This window comes from Cnephaeus nilssonii, assembly GCF_951640355.1.
Source record: "Cnephaeus nilssonii genome assembly, chromosome: 11".
In the NCBI taxonomy this organism is placed as follows: domain Eukaryota; kingdom Metazoa; phylum Chordata; class Mammalia; order Chiroptera; family Vespertilionidae; genus Cnephaeus; species Cnephaeus nilssonii.
Window position 1 is genome coordinate 58,094,005 of NC_137082.1, and position 18,750 is coordinate 58,112,754.

The 18,750-nt window shown below is 45.9% G+C and overlaps 1 protein-coding gene across 4 annotated transcripts; it reads left to right on the top strand.

Moving 5' to 3' along the window:
• Window positions 1-3,320: 3,320 nt before the first annotated feature.
• Window positions 3,321-12,816, top strand: TGIF1 (TGFB induced factor homeobox 1). Of its 4 annotated transcripts, none has more exons than XM_079783847.1 (4): window positions 3,321-4,432; window positions 4,545-4,873; window positions 10,771-10,994; window positions 11,776-12,816. In XM_079783847.1, the coding sequence occupies exons 2-4, from the start codon at window positions 4,858-4,860 to the stop codon at window positions 12,349-12,351; spliced, it is 816 nt and encodes a 271-aa protein (XP_079639973.1). In that variant the 5' UTR covers window positions 3,321-4,432; window positions 4,545-4,857; the 3' UTR covers window positions 12,352-12,816. The 4 variants fall into 4 exon arrangements, with proteins under 4 accessions (XP_079639973.1, XP_079639974.1, XP_079639975.1 ...); XM_079783848.1 differs by lacking the exons at window positions 3,321-4,432; window positions 4,545-4,873 and adding exons at window positions 4,881-6,274; window positions 7,207-7,503; XM_079783849.1 differs by lacking the exons at window positions 3,321-4,432; window positions 4,545-4,873 and adding exons at window positions 4,881-6,274; window positions 7,291-7,503.
• Window positions 12,817-18,750: the final 5,934 nt, after the last annotated feature.

Genomic DNA, 18,750 nt, shown 5'->3' on the forward strand with positions numbered 1-18,750 from the left:
TCTGGAGGACATCTGGCAATGCCTGGGCTGTTTTTTTGTTTGTCACAACTTGGGGGATGGGTGTTACTGACAAGTACTGGTTAGGGCCAGGCATGCTGCTAAACATTCTACAATACACAACAAAGATTATCCAGCTCCAATTGTTTTGTTTTTTAAAAAATATATTTATTTCAGAGAGGAATGGAGAGGGAGAGATAGAAACATCAATGATGAGAGAGAATCACTGATTGGCTGCCTCCCGCTTGGCCCCAACTGGGGATTGAACCTGCAACCCAGGATCTTTCAATCCACAGGCCGACGCTCTATCCACTGAGCCAAACCGGCTAAGGCCAGCTCCAATTGTTAATAGGGCTGTGGTTGAGACCCTGAGGGGGACCGTAGCATTGAGGATACCTAAATTTAGGTCAGGATATCACAGACTCCTGGGACCATCCCAGGCCAGTCAACTTGAAAACATCAAATAATAAAAAATCCCTTACATTTGTGTGTAGTATACATATGCACATTTGGAGAGTGGAGAGGAATTAAGGTCTTCCACATTTAACTTTGTATACTTGTTTCTTGCTTGAATTTTTTAGCATTTTTTTTAAATTAAAAAATGAGAAAAGAACACAAAGCACAAAATGCTGGTAGGTTGGAAGAGAGCCTTTTGTAAAACTACTGGTAGATTTCAAAGAAGAGATTTTGAAGCAATCACCACACATGATCAGTAGGCCCTGATACCATCATCTGTGCTTAGAATCTGTTTTATATACTGCCTTCCACATCTATTGGATCTTCTAAGAAAGAGTGACAGAGAACGCCTGATTTAAAGCCAGGCAATTTATGCCCAGTACTTGGTTTTATACCTTTTAGCTTTGTTATATTTGGATGTTAAGTTATATTGACTTCAGGGAAAAATAATAACATACTTCACTGTACTATTAAATAAGGCCACCTAAGTGTTTCATAAACTGTAAAGCACACTACAGATTTATGATGAGGCCAAAAGAGGGTAAAGGCTGTACTCAAATTATCTCTTTTCTCTGTCCCCTTGAATCCAAGCCTCTAGGGCCTAGAGTCTAGGGAGGCAAAGGGAAAGGAGGACTGGGCTACAGGGGAAAAAGGATGGGAAGAGAAGTGCAGGCTAGGAGAAAAGTGATTACACACTAAAGTATCTTCTGAGTTACATTATTCATGTAATTAAGAGATGGAGATAATCCTGATGGGGTTGATAAAATCATAAGAGGGTTGTAGCCCCGCCCCAGGCCCTTGAAAAGACTATGGTCAGCTTTAAGTAGTCCCAGCCCCCACACCTGAGATGTGAAGAGATGACTATAAAATCCTTGTGTGAGCCCAGCAGTCTACATATACGTTTTTATAAAATATCTGTCCCCCAGAGATTAGAAGCAAAAGGGATGGATACAAGACTGAGTGGGTCATCATTCCTCCACCTAGGACAGGGCCGGAGGGAATTCTTGCTTAATCAATGGTTGTTGAGTAGATTAATGAAATACATTCTCCATACTTCCTGGACCTGGCATCAAAATAACTGGATGTATTGATACTTTTTTTTTTTCTGGCTTTTGTGCCTTTGAAGAGTTCGCAGGCTGTGAAAAATAACTTTAACAGCTCTGTTTCTTCTCTTGGCCTTGAGACAGCTTGAGAAGATAAGACACCCATTGGAACGAGGTGTGCCTGGAGGGAAACAATAATAGTGAAAAACGTTTATTAGCAGACTTCTTGAGCACCAGTTTTCCAATTTAATTAACATTCATATGAACTCAGCAAATAATATGTAGCACATGTAAATCCATATACTTTTATTAATTAAAAAAATTTTAGCACTGGAGAAAATCTTGTCATTGGATCAGTTTTACAGAGAGGCCCTAGGTGGGCACTGGAATTGACAGAGCCAGGACTAAAACTTGCTTTTCCACCTTGGGAAAAGCAAATACCGTTAACAAAAAATATCCTAAGCAATTGCTGATTTTTCTTGCCTGTGTTTTGCAGACTCCAGGCACTTCTCGGAATGAACCAACGTTTCAAAGCCCCAAACAAGTTTGGGAACGAGCCTTGGGGGTGGGGACCTCTACCAGGGGAGTCCTCCACCGACAGGTGCCCGGGTTCCTCTCCGGACCACCTCACTAGCTTTAATAATTGCTTTGATATTATGCGCTCCAGCAAACGGTGAGCATTGGCCGGATCTGGCCGGGACCTCCAGCGAGAGCGTTTCAAGTTCCACTTTTTCCTCTTCGCAATTTGAAAGAAATGATGTGCGCCCCTCCCCCTGCCCCTGAAGTTTGTTTTCTAGCTATCAACTCGCTTCCTCTCTCGGTTTCCATCTCAGTTGCCAGAGAATCGCAGTCATTAGCCAAGTTCATTTAGACGAAAAGGTGCCTTTGTGTACAGAATGACAGCCATCGCGTGGCCAAGGATAACCACGCGGAAGAAGGAAACATTTTTTTTTTTGTCGCGAGCGGCTGCAAGCGGCCAGGAGGCGTGTTTTGTTGAGTGGCCGAGGCCACTTTCGAAGTTAGCAAACAAAGCGTCTCCCCAGTAACCGCCGGGCTCCAGACGAGGCTCCTGCCACTCAGGCCGCGGCGTGGCGGCGTGGGCCGGCCCCGGCTCCTCCTCCCGGCGTCTCTCCTCCCTCCTCTCCGGTTCCCCAGCGGATGTGAGCCACCAATCCCTGCAACAAACAAGCCTTCAAACGCCAGCTCGGAGCAGCCCTCTAACGGGCGGCCCCCGCCCTGTCCCTGCCCCACGTCTGTCCCGCTCCCCGGCGCAGCAGCCGATTCATCTCCAGCCAGGTCCCGGGAAGGAACTGCGCGCCAGAAAGTTGCAGGGGACCTTTCGGGGTGCTGGTTCGCCCCGGGACCAAGTTTATGCGCTTTGTCGTTTCAGAAGTGTGTTCTCTCAGGTGCTGATCAGTCGGCAAAACACCGAAGAAAAAAAATCGTAAGGTCGCTGCCTGCTTCGAGTGACGCTTTTTTCCTTGTTTGTTCATTTTAAGTCCTGTAATTGGAAAAACCACCCAAGCTTAGTAAACTCTGGCCTCAATTCACTGTGCTGGCGGGGGTGTCTTTTTTTGGGAGGGTGAGTGGGTGGGAGGCTGGCTTTAATTTAATCCGAAAACAGAGGCTCCAAAGTCTAGTTAGTCATCGTTTGGCTGCCTTAGTCCCCGGGTTTAACCTTATTTCCACGGAGCTACCCCTGCCGGGTTCTCCGTTGAGGTTACAAAACAAAAAGAGCTCAGAGCCGAAACTGGAGGCCGTCTCCGGCGCTGACGTCTCTGCCGGGGTTATTTACGTGGGGGATTTTTTTTTCTTTTAAGTGACGGTGAAAGTCTCACTGTGGCATGTGACAGTTCGTTCACTTCAAAGCAACAGGACACACACGGGGAAAAGCGACTCAGAGGAGAGGGCGGGGAGGGGGGTATGCGTTTCTTGGAATCAGCCAAACAGGATCTGGTCTTTTGAAAGGGTATTTTCATCCAGGAACTCCTGTTGGGAGTCTTCCTCAACCAAAACAACCCTACGGGAGCATGTGTTTTTTTCTCCATGACCAGTAGTTTGAAATATCCGAGGAGAGAAGGGGTCCCCTAGCAGGGCTTAAGTCTTGAAAGTAGACTTTACGGAAACAGATGAGCAGCCCCCGTGTGGTGGTCACCTTTTCATAAAGGCGGCGGCTGCCCGGGTCCGAGAGTGGGAGAGGCAGGGCGGGAGGGGCGGGCACGGCGTTTTAAAGAGCATGTGAGCATGACAGTGTGCGCCGCAACGTGTTCGATTTCGAAACTGCCTTGCAATCCGGTCCGGAACTCGCAGCTTTAGCCCGGGGGCACAGTCATTCTCCGCGGGTGTCTGTGTCTCATCCCCTTCCCCACCCCCCACCCCGGCCCCGGCCCCGCACAGCCGCTGTTGGAGGAAGAGCCCCCGGAGGAGAAGGGTGCGCCGCGCCGCGCCCGCGAGCCCACGGCAGCCGCGCGTTCTGGAAGAAGTTGGTTCTTGTCCCGAACACTTTCCCCGCGGAGCCCCGCCCCTGGAATCAGAAGCGGCTGTCTCCTCCCGCGGCCGGAGCCGGACGCTGGAGTGTGGGGCAGCTGTCAAAAACCAAGTGGTGTGTGTGTGTGTGTGTGTGTGTGTGTGTGTGTGTTCTCCCCGGGGGTAGAGGAGAGGAAGGAGGGGGCGGCCCGAGTTCCATCTGTTGCAGTTTCCTAACCAAACACACCTTCGTCGGCCCCGGGAAGAAAGGCCCAAAGGAGAAACCCGGGGCGCTCGGCTGGGGTGGCCGCGGCCCAACGAGGGATGCGGGAGGCGTGCGCGCAGCAGGGAGAGGAAGGCTCGGGTTTCTGGGCTCCGCCGCCCCCACCAGGGACCGGTAACCGCGGCCCCGGGGGCGCCGAGTGAGGCGGTGCGGCCGCGGCCCGCGTGCAGCCCTCCCCGGCTGAAAGGTGCGGGGGAGGGGCGGGGAAGCGGCGGGCGGGCGGGCGGGGGACGGGGCGGGCGGCAGGGGGCGGAGGCAGGACCTCCTGTACCTTCCCTCCTCGCCTCTCACTCTGACAGCGCCGAGGTGCGCCGCTCAGGAGCGGGGAACAAAGGAGCAGCGTGGGGAGGGGAGCGAGTTGGGCGAGGGAGAGCCCCCGGCCGGCTGCCAGAAGATCCCGGCGGGAGGAAGCCCAAGTGTCACTTGAATTCCACCCCAGAAGCGGGCGCCTGGGATCCGAGCGCCGGGGCAGCAGTAACTGCTGGGGCTCGTCCTACAAGTTCCCGGAGAGTCCTCGGGGCGGGAGGACCACCGCTTGCCCCCTGCGCTCCCGCTCCTGCCCGGCCCCCCCGAGACCCCAGCGGTGCCCCGCGCTGCAAGGGGAGCTCCAGCATGAAAAGCAAGAAAGGTAAGGCTCCGCGGGCTGCCGCCCCGGGGGCGCGTGTCCCGGGGAAGCGTGCTCGCCGGCCCGCGCCGTGCTCGGGGCGAGAGGGACTTGGGGGACTTGCCAGCCCCGGGCGGACTGTCCGGCTGGGACCGCGGCCGGGCTCTTGGTTGAGGCCGCGTCCGAAATGGCAGTTGCGGCCGCGTTCCTTGCAGACACAACACGAGGGGCTGTTGTGGGGAGACGGGCCTCTCCACGCCGCTGGCACGTTGTCAAGACACACGCTCGCCGCCTTGTTTGTGCGCCTCCCAAGTTTCATTGTCTCAGCCGGCACCCCACGCTTCCCCGAGTCGCCGCGTGGCTTCTCGCTGGTTCGCATGGGCGGGGGGTCGTGAGGGCCCTACTCCAGGGGTACCCCCCCCGCCCCCGCCCCGCTTTCCCCGGCGGCAGCCCAGAGCGCCTTTGTCTGAAAGTTGGGCTTGGATTCCGGGGTTCCCACTCCCCCCCCGCCCCCCCCCCCGAGCTGGGCCCGGACACTCTCTTCTCTGGGGATGGGGGGGTTTTCACAATCAAAAGGAATGCGCCTCCGGCCCCCCAGCTCGCCCTCGGGGGTCGGGAACTTCGGGAAGCCAGTCTGAAACTTTCCTGGCCTCCAAGTTTTCCCACGAAGAAAGCGGGGCGAGCAGCTCGCGGCGGCGGGCGGGCGGGACGAGCCGCAGTCTGACCCGCAGGCTGGGTTGTAAGGGCCAAGCGCGAGTCTGTCATTGTTTCCACGAAACGTTCTGGAAGCCTCGCCGCTAAAACTTGCCGTCAGTCTGGTTTAAAAACAAAATACACGAGAGAAAGAAAGAAAGAGGAAGGAAAAAAAAAAAAAGCCTGCCACCACGAAAGGTCATGGTGAGCTCCCTCTTGAAGTGAACTTTTGAGCCCCTGACGGGGAGGCACCCCGAGTGTGCCGTCGTGGGCCCCCGGTTGGCTTCTCTGTTGTGATTTACGTGAAGCGGCTCCACACGGGAGTGAGCGGCGCGGGGACGCCGGCGGGGGAGGGGGCGCTGCGCGCAGGCGCAGGCGCGCCCGGAGTTTCCGCGGCTCCGCATTCTTTCGGACGGCCCCGCGGGGACAGTTGGAACAATTCAGTTAGAACGCGGCCTCCCCCGCGGCGCGGCGCCCCGGCCCGTCTCCCCCCCTCCCCCCCCCCGGGGGTGCTGTGCTCTTGATTCTGGCCCGGTGCCTCGGAGACTCGCCTCACCTCGTGCGGGACACGTCAAAGTCGGGGCTTTCGTAGCGGTTGGGAGCAGGCTCCCCGCGGAGCCCCCTCCCGGGACTGTGACAACTCGGCGCCGAGAAGTTTGGCCACGTAACGGCGCGGGGAGCACGCGGGTGGCGGCCCCTGGAAGGCCATGTCGACGCGGGGAGGACTGACAGGTCTGGACCCTTCCCCGAGGGACTCTCCCGCGGGCGCTGGGACTCCCTGGGATAAGCTGGTGTGTGTGTGTGTGTGTGTGTGTGTGTGTGTGTGTGTGTGTGTGTGTGTGTTGGGGGGGGGGAGAGGGTTGAAGAGTGGTACTTGTGAGCCCAATGCAAAGCTGGGCTTCCGCGGGGGTCGGGCTCCCCGCATTGTTCGGGCTCTGGTGGGGGGAGCGTTGGTTAGCTCCCCCGATCTGCGCCCCCACCTCTCTTCTCAAAGCCTGCCCGGGCCTCCCCGCCCCCACCAGGCCGGCCGTTGGGTACCTGCCCCCCGCCCCCCTCCTGCCCAGGTACAGCCGGGCGTCCCTCGCCGAGGCCCCGGCAATTTTTGGGTTACCCCCCCCACCCCCACGCTCCCATTGTCCCTCGCTCCTTCCGCGGCACTCGGGTGCCTCCCGGCGCCCCCTTTCCCCGCCGGCCGCCGGACGGGGTCCTCGGAGTCAGCAGCCCGGGGCGCGCCGACTCCTGGAAACAATGAGCGGTGCGTGGCGGAGGGGAAACTTCGCGCCGGGTGCGGGGCCGTGCGGGGCCGCGGAGGCGGCCGGGTTTCTTCACCTTTTTAGGTTTTCCTGGTAAACCCTGCGGGGGTGGGCAGGCCCCTCAGAATGGAGAGATTCTCGGCACCGTCTCCGGTTTCGTGTAACCTGAGCCTCCCGAGGTCCCGGTGGGGCTCGCTCTGCAGTCGGAGGGGCCGGGTTCCGTGCGGGCGGAGGGCGCCGCCGAACAAAAGCCCGAAGCGGGCCGCCCCTCCGCGCCGCGCCGGCTGCCTGGTGGGGGCCGCGTTCCGAGCCGCTCAGCGAGGGCTCTGGAGGAAACCCCCTCTCACGGACCCCCCACCCCCCGGCTGGGACGGTTGTTGGTCTCATAAAAGTCTGAACATCTTTTCAAAGTTTTCCGGGAAACACAATCACCTCAAACTGCACAGAGCCCGGGCGTTGGGAAGACTGGTTTGTGGTAACAGTGTCTCGTCTTAGAAAGCAGAGGATGCCGACAGTTCTCCCCAAATGGCCCCACGCCACGCAGAAAGAAGGTTCCCTGAGAAAAAGCCCCAGAGTCTTCCAGCCCCTCGTTTCTGACGACGGGATTCTTGCTTTAACCTTGTTCCGCGGCTGCGACCAGCCAAGCACCCCGCGGCTTGAGGACGATTCCTGTCACTTCTGAGCTGTCCTGAGCTGGGAGTTTGTCAGGTTCGGCTTGCTTTTTCCCCATTGTGTACCTAAACTTTCCCTTCGACTATTCGAATCTGTTTCTGGGTTCTTTTCTGGCCTCTTCTGGACATGCAGCCACTCTTCTCAGGCTCTCTCGCACGCCCAGCTCCTACTCAGAAATGAAAAGCTTGCTTTATGGACCTGGGAGCCACAGGCCATCTCTTGGCTTTCCAGACAACATTTCCTTGTACGTGGAGGGAGTAAAGGAGGCTTGTGATCCCACACCCCTCCCCCAACCACATAGTTTTAAAAAGTGTAAGCAGAGAGCAGGACGTTTGGAAACAAGTCGTAACCGGGAAACTTTTCAAAGGCTCTGTTACAATAGGAAATGAGTAACGTGGAAAAGTCTTTTTGTTTTTCCAAGTGGAGCCACAATCCGGAGGGAGAGTTTAATGAAAATAGTCCTGACAGCAGCAAACGTGGTTTGCTGCAGTGAAATATCAGCTGGTGTAGCCAAGAAACTGAAGTCTTAACTTCCTGTTACTTCAGCTTTTGTGCTCACATTGGAAATATTTGTTAAGAGGTCCAGAGGCCTGGCATTCATTTGTTTAAATGAACTGAGAACAGAGTAAAGTCGCACTGCAGTTTGGTGTTGCTTAACTGAAACCTGCTTTTGTGTGTCATTAACCTATTCTAAAAGATCAGGCTTCTTGTCAAACTTAAGCAGATCGAAGTGCAGGCTTCAGGGGCTTTTTGTTGTTGTTTTAAATTCTTTATTCTCAACTTACAGTTGAGAATTCACTGTTTAATGAGCAAATTTTCACAGTTTTAAAAAAAATTATAAAAGGGAGGGGGGATAACAGCTTTGAAAAGAATGGCTTTTCAGACATTGAGGAGTTTAAACAAATTTGCTTTAGTTACTCAAGTATTTAATAGAGTTAAAAAGCTAGATTTCTTTGCAAATATAAAATGTACTCATTTATAATTTATTAAGTTTTTTTTTATATCAAGAGCTCTTCACCCAAATTTTAATATGGGTTTAACATTTTTCTCATCTTTTCAACAGTGAAAGCAGTTTCAGTTTTAAATGTACCTCTTTTTCTTTTAAAGCAGTTTAATGGGCCTTGGTGGGGTAGCTCAGTTGGTTAGACTGTCATCCCCATACTCCACAAGGTTTTGGGGTTCCATCCCTGGCCAGGCCACATACAAGAATCAACCAAGGAATGCATACATAAGTGGAACAACAAATCAATGTTTCTCTTTCTCCCCCTTCCTGTCTCTCGAAAGTCAATAAATAAGTTAAAAAAATAAAGCAGTTTAATGAAAGCTTCTGGGAAGGGAAACATCAAATACATGGGGTTAACATTTAGGATTCTTCTGTGATTGGTTTATTGATGGCTGTTTATTAAGGCTTGAGCTAAAGTGAATTTGCAAGATCATCCTGCTCTTTTTTTAAAAAAAAATTAAATTTATTGGGGTGACATTGGTCAATATGGTCACATAGGTTTCAGGTGTGGGTTTTTGTTACTCATCCTGCTCTTTTGTTAGAACTTGGTTTACTTGGTCTTGGGAAGGTCCTGACTTTTCTGTGGACACTCTCCCAATACCTTCTGCCCCCTGCAGTCCAAAACTAACCATGTGTCACCAAATAAAGTCAGACTCAACTAACTGGGGAGTATCTCATCAACAAACCTTTGAATGGGTAGCTCTTTGAGTTTCATTGTGTTAAAAGGCTTTAAAAGGATGTTTTTGTTTTTTAAATCCTCGAAAGTACATTGAGTAGTTTATCACTGTGAGGAATATTCTGTTTTTATTTCCTATCCAGGTAAACCATTCAATTAAGTTTACATCAACAAAGTTAAGAATGCATACCTTTAAATTTTGTGTTAGTTTAATCAATTTTCTTTATGTAGAAGTACTGGTATGTTCGAGCATGCACTAGTTTATGATTCACTTATATCCTTAAAATTTTAGATCAATACATTCTAAGAGTTGTCCATGTTCTTTTTGTGTGTGTGCGCGCCAGGGAGGTGTTTAATAGCATATAAAGTTCTAAATTATGTTTAAATGTCTAAAAGGGCGAGGTCTAAATTTTTGTTGAACCCAGTCTGTGTGTGATTTGAATATCCTTTAATGGTTTGTGAATTCTTAAAATTTCTGGTGGGATTAAAGTACTTACAGACAAGAGATTTTCCTTGGGGATTGCATATTCAGGGTTGTTGTTTTCTTGTTATGTAAATAAGACAACTCTGCTTATTGACACCTCGTGTTCTAGATTCAGATTAATCTGGCAGTAGAAGTTTATATGGAATTTAAATTTTTATTCACTTAAGGCATCTCTGACCTTTTACTAATAGAAAAATATTTTTTTGTGCAACAACACTGAAAACTTCATTGGTTGTTTGTATTTACTAAAAAGTGACCAGTACTGGCCATTAAAAGTGGTGTTGAATAAATGTAAGGAGCCTTGAAAAGAAATGACTATAGAATTGGCAGAAACTTTTGACATGCATTTTATCTTTAGAATACTAACTGGGTTAAGCGTGTAATTTTCCCTCCTTATAGCAGTGAAAAAAATGTACAGATAGTCCCTTTGTTTAATATTTTATTGATTTTTTACAGAGAGGAAGGGAGAGGGATAGAGAGAAGCATCAATGAGAGAGAAACATTGATTAGCTGCCTCCTGCACATCCCCCCACTGGGGATGTGCCTGCAACCAAGGTACATGCCCTTGACCGGAATCGAACCTGGGACCCTTGAGTCCGCAGGCTGACGCTCTATCCACCGAGCCAAACCAGCTAGGGCTCCCTTTTTATTTCAGACCTTCAGGGGAAGGAGGAAGAATAGCATTAAAATGCACAATAGAACACTCATTAGATTTATCCTAGATAGCAATGACTTCAAAGAGGTTGTTAGACACATTCCATCTGTTGTAGCACCTTTCCTGATGCACAGGTGGCAAGCTGTTATTCCCTTGGGGTGGGGCTTTGTCTCCGCTGTTGGATTACGTGAAGGACTTTTCTGAGTATCCTTCCAAAGGAATGTGAAAAGTTGAATCCTAGGAAAGTGGGCATGCATGAAAGTGCATCTGACAACTGGTTGAGAATCTAGAATGTGCCTCTAGTCAAATTACTCTTGAGACTACATGTGCTCTGGTATTTCAGGACAGAAAACACTCACTGGTCCTTCCCCTGCCTCTCAGTAGTTGAGAAAACATGTTTACACTGAATGGTCAAAAGAGATGAGTTTTTCAGTAAGTGCTCTGCTGATGAAATCGGTTGACGGCTGGCCTTTGTCCTTTCCTAGGTGTTGTAGCCTCCGGCAGTGAGACTGAGGATGATGACAGCATGGACATCCCCCTGGACCTTTCCTCTTCGGCCGGCTCAGGCAAGAGAAGGAGAAGGGGCAACCTGCCCAAGGAATCTGTGCAGATTCTCCGAGATTGGCTGTATGAGCACCGGTACAACGCCTATCCCTCAGAGCAAGAAAAAGCATTGCTGTCCCAGCAAACACATCTATCTACACTACAGGTAGGAAAAAAAGAACATGAGGTATATGCACTCAGGTTTCTTTCTTTCTTTTTCCCCCTAAAGTCATCTTATAGCATTCCTGTATGCCAAGTCATTAAGTGCCTCCTGACTCAAAAGCTTGAGGTGGGAGATATCTTTTAAACTTTCTAGTGCTGATAGCTTATAACTGGCTATTTAGAGAAACAAACACTTGACAGTCATCTGTCAAATAACATTTCCTTTAATGCCTAAAAGAGCCTTCCTTTGTGCAACAATCATAAAAAGGAGGTTAAATCTTACTCTATTACCCAGGAAACTGGTTTGATATTTAAACAAGGACAGACCTCAGTGAGGTAATTCATGTCTGTCTGTTGACACAGTGATTTGAACTGAGAAGAATCAGTAACTTGGGGGCGTGGCCCTTTTCATACAGGAAAGATTTTCCTGTAGTTGATTAACTTCAATGCTGGGGCAGTAGGTAATCGGTTAATATGGGGGAGAGTCAAAAGGTAAACCTCCTTCTCTAAAGTAACGTTTAGACATTTGAGAATTTATACCTTTATTTTTCCTCCTGAAAAGGTTTATGGATGATGAGACACAAAAGGGAATTTGTATTGGAGGGAAGAAGGTTTATGATAGGAAGCAGTTTTCTTTCTTGTCTGGGCTCAAATACGTTAGAATAACTTTGTAATTTCCGATAAGTCTTTTCATGTCTTCTTAAATGCAAAGAGATAATTAAGCATCTATGGAAGGTTCTCAGAACATGTATGCTGAGTGTTAAAGCACACCCAAATCATTTCAGGTCTGTAACTGGTTCATCAACGCCCGCCGAAGGCTCCTCCCTGACATGCTGAGAAAGGATGGCAAAGATCCAAATCAGTTCACAATTTCCCGCCGTGGGGCCAAGATATCTGAAGTGAGCTCTGTGGAGTCAGCAATGGGCATCAAAAACTTCATGCCAGCTCTGGAGGAGAGCCCATTTCATTCCTGTCCTGCTGGACCAAACCCAGCCCTAGGGAGGCCACTGTCCCCTAAGCCGTCGTCTCCAGGATCAATTCTGGCTCGTCCATCAGTGATCTGTCATACCACTGTGACTGCATTGAAAGATGTGCCTTTCTCTCTCTGTCAGCCAGTTGGTGTGGGACAAAACACAGATATACAGCAGATAGCAGCCAGCAACTTTACAGACACCTCCCTCATGTACCCAGAGGACACGTGTAAAACTGGACCAAGCACAAATACACAAAGTGGTCTTTTCAACACTCCTCCCCCTACTCCACCGGACCTCAACCAGGATTTTAGTGGATTTCAGCTTCTAGTGGATGTTGCACTCAAACGGGCTGCAGAAATGGAGCTTCAGGCAAAACTTACAGCTTAACTATTTTCAAGCAAAACAGTTCTAACAAATGTTATGATTGCCGGGGTGATGGCAAGAGATAAATTGCGCTATTTTATATATTTTTTTATTAATATTTGCACATGGGATTGTTAAAATGAAGCTTCCTGTTACTGAGATGTCTTCAATGGAATACAGTCATTCCAACAACTATAAACTCAAAGCTACTGTAGAAACAAAGGTTGTTTTTTTTTTAATGTTTCTTGGTAGATTATTCATAATGTGATATGGTTCCCAAGATTATGTGATTTCCCCCCCCCCCCCCCTTTTTTTTGTTGGTGTTTTTTCAGACTGTGCAATACTTAGAGAACCTATAGCATCTTCTCATTCCCATGTGGAACAGGATGTCCACATACTGTCTAATAAATTTTCAAATTTTTTTCAAACAAGTATGAATCTAGTTGATTGATGCCTTTTTTCATGACACAATAAAGTATTTTCTTTAAAATTTACTGTAGCACAGACTGTTTTGTTGAGGGAGGTGCTTCTTAAAAGTGAGTAGGAATATATCACGCCAATGAGAGGAAGTTGGGGGGTTGGGTTGAGTGAGTTGGGGGGTGTCACCAGCTCTTTGAAGAACCTTGGACAATAAGCCAGTATGTATAAACAGGATGTGTGATATTTACTCTTGATAGGAGGCATAAAGCTTTTCTTAAAACTGCAGGGCAAATTGAAATGAATCATTCCATCAGAGTTTAGCTAACCACTCAATCCCTTGGTAATCTGTCCTGCATATTTTAAGACATGGCCAGTGTTGAAAAGAAAGGTCTCAAAGCACCTGATAATGGCTTAAGTTTCCAGAAGTAAACAACCTAAGCAGTCTCTTAATATTACCCCTTTTTCATGTTACCCTTTAAACTTTATTCTTTGGTACAGTTAGATAAGGAGTTTACATTCAAAGACAGCATTATTTGTACAGAAATCACCTTTTAAAACATTTTCTAAAGTGATTAAAACAGAGGTTCTATCTTTTGTGGGCCTGTTAACTAGGTTTCTTTTCTAAGGTCACCGTTTGTGAGAAAATGGTGCCATACGCAAGTGGAGTTTGTTGGGATAGATGCTATTTATGAAGCCAGGATGGCCAGAAGGGAATTGGTGGTGTTTCTTTCACTTACGGTTGAGCAGATTTGTCACATGCCACAAAACCATTCTTTGTAGTCATGCTTAGTATGAGGTTTCTTTGTTATGACACTCATGTTTTTTTCTAGCCCTGACCCAGCTATGAATTGTCTTAAGTTTGAGGAAGCCTCAGAGCTTCAGCATTGTTTAAAGAATATAGAAAAATTCTACCAAATTTAAGTTTGTTTAATTTTGAAACTATAAAGTCCCTACTGTAGAAAGAGCTAAATTCCAAGACTTTTTGTAAATGAAAGAAAAGAACTTACAACCAGGAGGTGTAAAAAAAAAATAGGTGAAGAAAAGGTGTGATGCTATAACTTGGTAAGGGCACAGGCACCTCAGCCTCAAGTGGTCTGATCCCACCTCAGGGTCACATAAATAGATAAAACTGAAATAAGATATAAAAGGAACAAAATAAACAAAAATGAGATCGAGGTGATTGAAAATCATTAGTTGCTCTAATAGCTAGATCAAAGGCTGAAAGACTTTGAGTACAGATAAGGGAGACCAGCAAATCATAAAAGGCTTTTCCCAGTTAAGATGTTTTATGAATCATACCAGAAAGGGGAGAGAAGAAGCCATATGAGTGATTAAAGAAAATGTCAAGGGTCAAATGAAAACCCAAAGGTTTAAGAAAAAAGTCACCCCAAATTGCCTGTTTTATTTTTTCCCTCTTGAAGTTGATTATCAATGTAATTGGAAAGATAAATATATTTTTAAAATTTTAAATCTAAACCAAGTATAAGTTATTTTTATGCTTAGTATTTGCATTTAACATTTGTATATCTTTTCATTTGCTTATTTTTAACCTATTTTGTTTAAAATTCATCCCTTTTAGATAGCGTACATTTGGGTCTTTTTTATTTAGCCTAGTCTGCCTTTTTTACTTGGTGTGTTCAGTTGATTTACATTTATGTAATTACTGATATGTTTGGATTTATTTACCATTTGGGGTTTTTTCGTCCTCTGTTACTCTTCCTACCTTTTGGGTTACATGAATATTTTTAGTATTTTGGTTTTACCTTTTCTATTGGTTTACAAACTATACTTTCGTTTTTAAAAAAAATTGTTCATTTACAGTTGACTTTTTAATGGTTGCTCCAGGATTACAATATATATCTTTAACTTATTACAATCTACTTAGCATTAATATACAATTTCGTATGTAACCTTCCAATAATATAGTTCCATCCATTCTCTCCTATTTTCCTTTGTGTTCCATATATATTATGGCTACATGATAAATCCAACAGGGCAATGTTATAATTTTTCCTTTAAACAGTTAAATGTATTACAAAAAGAGAAAAGAGAGTGTACATATAGTCTTTTGCATTTGCTAAATATTTACCATTTTTGAAGTTCTACATTTGTATTAGTCCAAATGACTTGTCATTTTGCTTCAGCTTAAAGGAATTTCTTCAGACTTGTGTGGGCTTGTGGTGACAAATTGTGTTTTTGTTCATTGAAAATATTTTATCTTTGAAGGGTAGTTTCACTAAAGATAGAATTAGGGGTTGATAATCTTTCAGTTTTTTCATTATTGCATTTATTATCTTCTGGCTTACATTGTTTTTTAATATGTTTTTATTTTAAAATATTAATATGTTTTTATTGATTTTTAGAGAGAGAGAGAGAGAGAAACATTGATTGGCTGCCTCTTGCATGCCTCCTACTGGGGATCCAGCCAGAACCCCCCTACGTGCCCTGACCCAGAATTGAACAGCAACCTCTCTGGATGGGACAACCTTCAACAAACAAGCCACACTGGCCAGGGCTGGCTTCCACTGTTTTTGATGAAACAACAGTTGTCTTTTGTATCGTTCTTCTCTTGTACGTAATGTCTTTTTCTCTGGCTCTTTTATCATCATATTTCAGTACAATGCTTGAGGTTTGTTGAGCTGCTTGGATCAGTAAGTTTACGTTTGGGAAGTTGTGGCCATTTCATTTTCTTTCCTGCTTTCTCCTAGAATTCCAGTAGATTTATATTAGATCACTTGAGATTGTCCTACATGCCTCTGAGGCTCTGTTTTTCTTCAATCTTGGTTCTCTATATGGATTGGATCATTTGTATTTGTTTACTTATTTGCACATTGGAATCACCTGGAAAGCTTTCCAAAAACCCCACAAAAAACTATGGGGATGGGTTTAGAAATTTTGAAAAGCTCCTTTGGTGATGCTAATGCATAGGCACCTTTGGGAACCACTGCCCTAAATAATTCTTTAAATTAGCCATTGTTTCTCTTCATAAGTAGAATATTAGAAGTCTCTTTCCAGACAAAATTTTTGTTTTTGCAGTCTTTTTGTTGGGGCATCTTTGTCAAAGAAATGTAATTTGCTGTAAAGTTATCACCCAAGTTAACTTATCCAGTTAGGTTTAACGTAAGTTTGAAAGTGGCACTGAGATTATCCTATAGTATACATAAGTCCATATAATATGTAAAGCCAAGCCACTAACAAATAGGTCTAACACTGCAGGAAGGTAACATGCATTTGTATCAAACCAAAAAAATAAACTTTATCTCTGGAAACTGGAGAGTTAAAAGCAATGCTCAGAGATCAAGTGTTAGGTCTCCTTGGGCTAATTAAGAGGAGACCGTTATAATTCTGTTGCTTTAAATTTCTTCCCAATGATTTTTTGCTTGGAAATTTGATTGCTTAAATGATTGTGTGAAAAGCCAGTGTGTATGACACTAACATTTCCCCCCGCCGCCCAGCCTTTGGATATAGTAAATCTCCACAATATGGAACACCATGTGTTTTAAATTATCTAATCAATAGCCCTTCCCATTGTAATATCAGCTATCATCTATAAAACCATATTCAAATGAAAATGTTAGATTCATTTGAAATGGACAATATATAAGATTTATATAATATTTTATACTCTATATTTTACTATTGATTGAACATTTTATATGCATATCTCATTTAATCCTCACAACCCTGATGAGATGCTACTCCCATTGTGTATCTAAGGAAACAGATTCATCAATGTTTAGCTTGTCTGGTTACCAGCTGCAATAGAGCCCACATCCATGGGGTGATTCTGTAAGCTTACACTTTCCACACACTATGCCTGAAATGAAACAGTTTGGAACCATCCCACATTTATTACCCTATTCAGTAAGGATTTGGTGGTTGCTTTGGCAGATGATCATAATATACATGTTTTATCTTCCAAGTACCTCAGTTTACCGTTCTGCTGTTTATTAACCACCCTCCCCTTGCCCATTCCATTTCCTTTGGCCACCTTTGCTTCTCAGGAGACTTGCAGGATCTGACACATCCTCCTGGTGTCCTAAGCCTTAGGGCTAGCCAGGGCCTGAAATAATGAACTCTGCAATGCCAAGAAATGTTTTGTAGCTTCTCCGTGTTAAGTCTTAAACTTAAGCTGGTATTCAATGTATTTAATTTCCCTTCCCTCAGTGACTTTTTGAATCTGCAACCTCGGACTACTACCATTTTTAGCACACTTCTCTTTTTTATTTTGATTGAGAATCTTTAGACTTACCCTAGTATCTATAGTTACTCTGTGCTGCTCCTTCCAACTTCCTCTGTCTTTTAAGCTATATTTTGCCAAATAGAGATTAGGGATTGCTCTGGGACAAAGGTATAGCTTTGATTGAACAACAGTTGTAATTTTAAAAGGAAAGTGAAGATGTATGGGAATGCTTTCCCACTCCTTAACTCCAACCCCAAAACATCCACCTTTTCTAAAACAATGTATGTCAATTAGAGCCAAAGGTCTTACATGATATACAGCACGGGGCAAAGATCAGCTTTAAAATAAATAAACACCTCTTTGTGAACAAAATAAAGCAGAGCATTCTTTTCCCTTTGGAGACCTAAGATACAGCAGGAATAAACTTGGCCTATGTAAGTTTTATAAAAGAACTGCCACCTCCAAGCTTGACTAAAAGATTAACTTTATTTGGTGAAATGTGTTTCTATTCACAGGCAGGTGCTGCCCTGATTCACCAACTCCTGTTAATTTGAACCAGCAGAGCTACCTTTGATCAGCTCTCTCAGAGCTTCACCGGTTTCCCTAGTTGGCTCAGAAAACATCAAAAGAACTGTAATGCCGACTCTAATCTCAGCCTTCCTGTTTCTGCGTCTGCCCACTGGGTTCACACAGCAGCTTGTTTTCCTTGAAAGGCATTCTCAGCGATTGTACTGGGTGTCACAATGTTAAACTTGCATTCATGACGGGGGAGCGGAGGGGGTATTGCTCTTTGTAACTCAAATCTCTGCAAATGATGAATCAGGCCTCTTCGGCTCATTTGCACTGACATTTATGTGAGTATGTAAATTAATGCCTGCTGGCCTGATGCTGGAAGTAAGGGAAGAAACAGCTCAGTTTTGAAAGGGAAAGCAGTTACCAAGTGCAATATATTCTGTCCATGAAGATGATGTTCTTTGGGGCTCTGGAAGTGGGTTGAAAATTCTGAATTATAAACAAATGGCAAATGTTCCTTAACAAGACACATTTATACTCAAGGATGGTAGGTAGGTCAGATAACATCTAGTCTTTTTTTTTCTTCTTCTTTCAGTTGGCATCGCATTCTTTTTACACCCAGTTACAAGTCAATAGTTGTCCTTGGGTTTTATTGCTCCTTCAAGGCCCATATAATTTTGTCCTCCAGGATTTCATGCCTGTATTAGGATTTCTAAAAAAGCCTTATTTTTACAATGCACTGGGTGGTATTTTAGAATAAGAGGGGCCATAGGTAAAAGGGAACCCAACTTGTATAGCGTTAAGCAAGTTATTTGGCATCTGTAAGTCTGGGTGTCTTCATCTCTAATTTTGGTAAGAATAAATACCTAAATCTCAAGGTTATTGAGAGGATTAAATGAGGCAACAAAGTGGAAACTCTAAAAATTTTAGAGCAAAGCAGATTGGCCTACCAATGTGTTTTGTTGAGATAGAAGGTCTTCCCTCTGTACACCTGCCATTTCAGAGTTCTGCTTCCACATTGCCACCTGGCAGGTGGATGTTCCTAATCCAGGTTCAGCCTTTGATCTTGTCCTTCCAGGCCCTGGCCCCACCTGCTCTTCCCACCTCCAACCTGCCTTTCTCCAGTTTCTTACAATAGCAGCAGTTCAGTTCCTTTCCTCCATCTTCCTTCTCCTCTAGGATGTTTATACAAGAAAGTGAGGTCGCCCTAATTGGTTTGGCTCAGTGGATAGAGCGTCGGCCTGTGGACTGAAAGGTCCCAGGTTCGATTCCGGTCAAGGGCATGTACCTTGGTTGCGGGCACATCC

What these genes read in the sequence shown, in the direction of transcription:
- TGIF1 (XM_079783846.1), top strand. Translation starts at nt 6,250, where the DNA reads ATGTCGACGCGGGGAGGACTGACAG. An exon ending in GACGCGGGGAGGACTGACAG is followed by an intron (nt 6,275 to 10,770) that starts GTCTGGACCCTT and finishes GTCCTTTCCTAG; the next exon opens with GTGTTGTAGCCTCCGGCAGT. An exon ending in CACATCTATCTACACTACAG is followed by an intron (nt 10,995 to 11,775) that starts GTAGGAAAAAAA and finishes AAATCATTTCAG; the next exon opens with GTCTGTAACTGGTTCATCAA.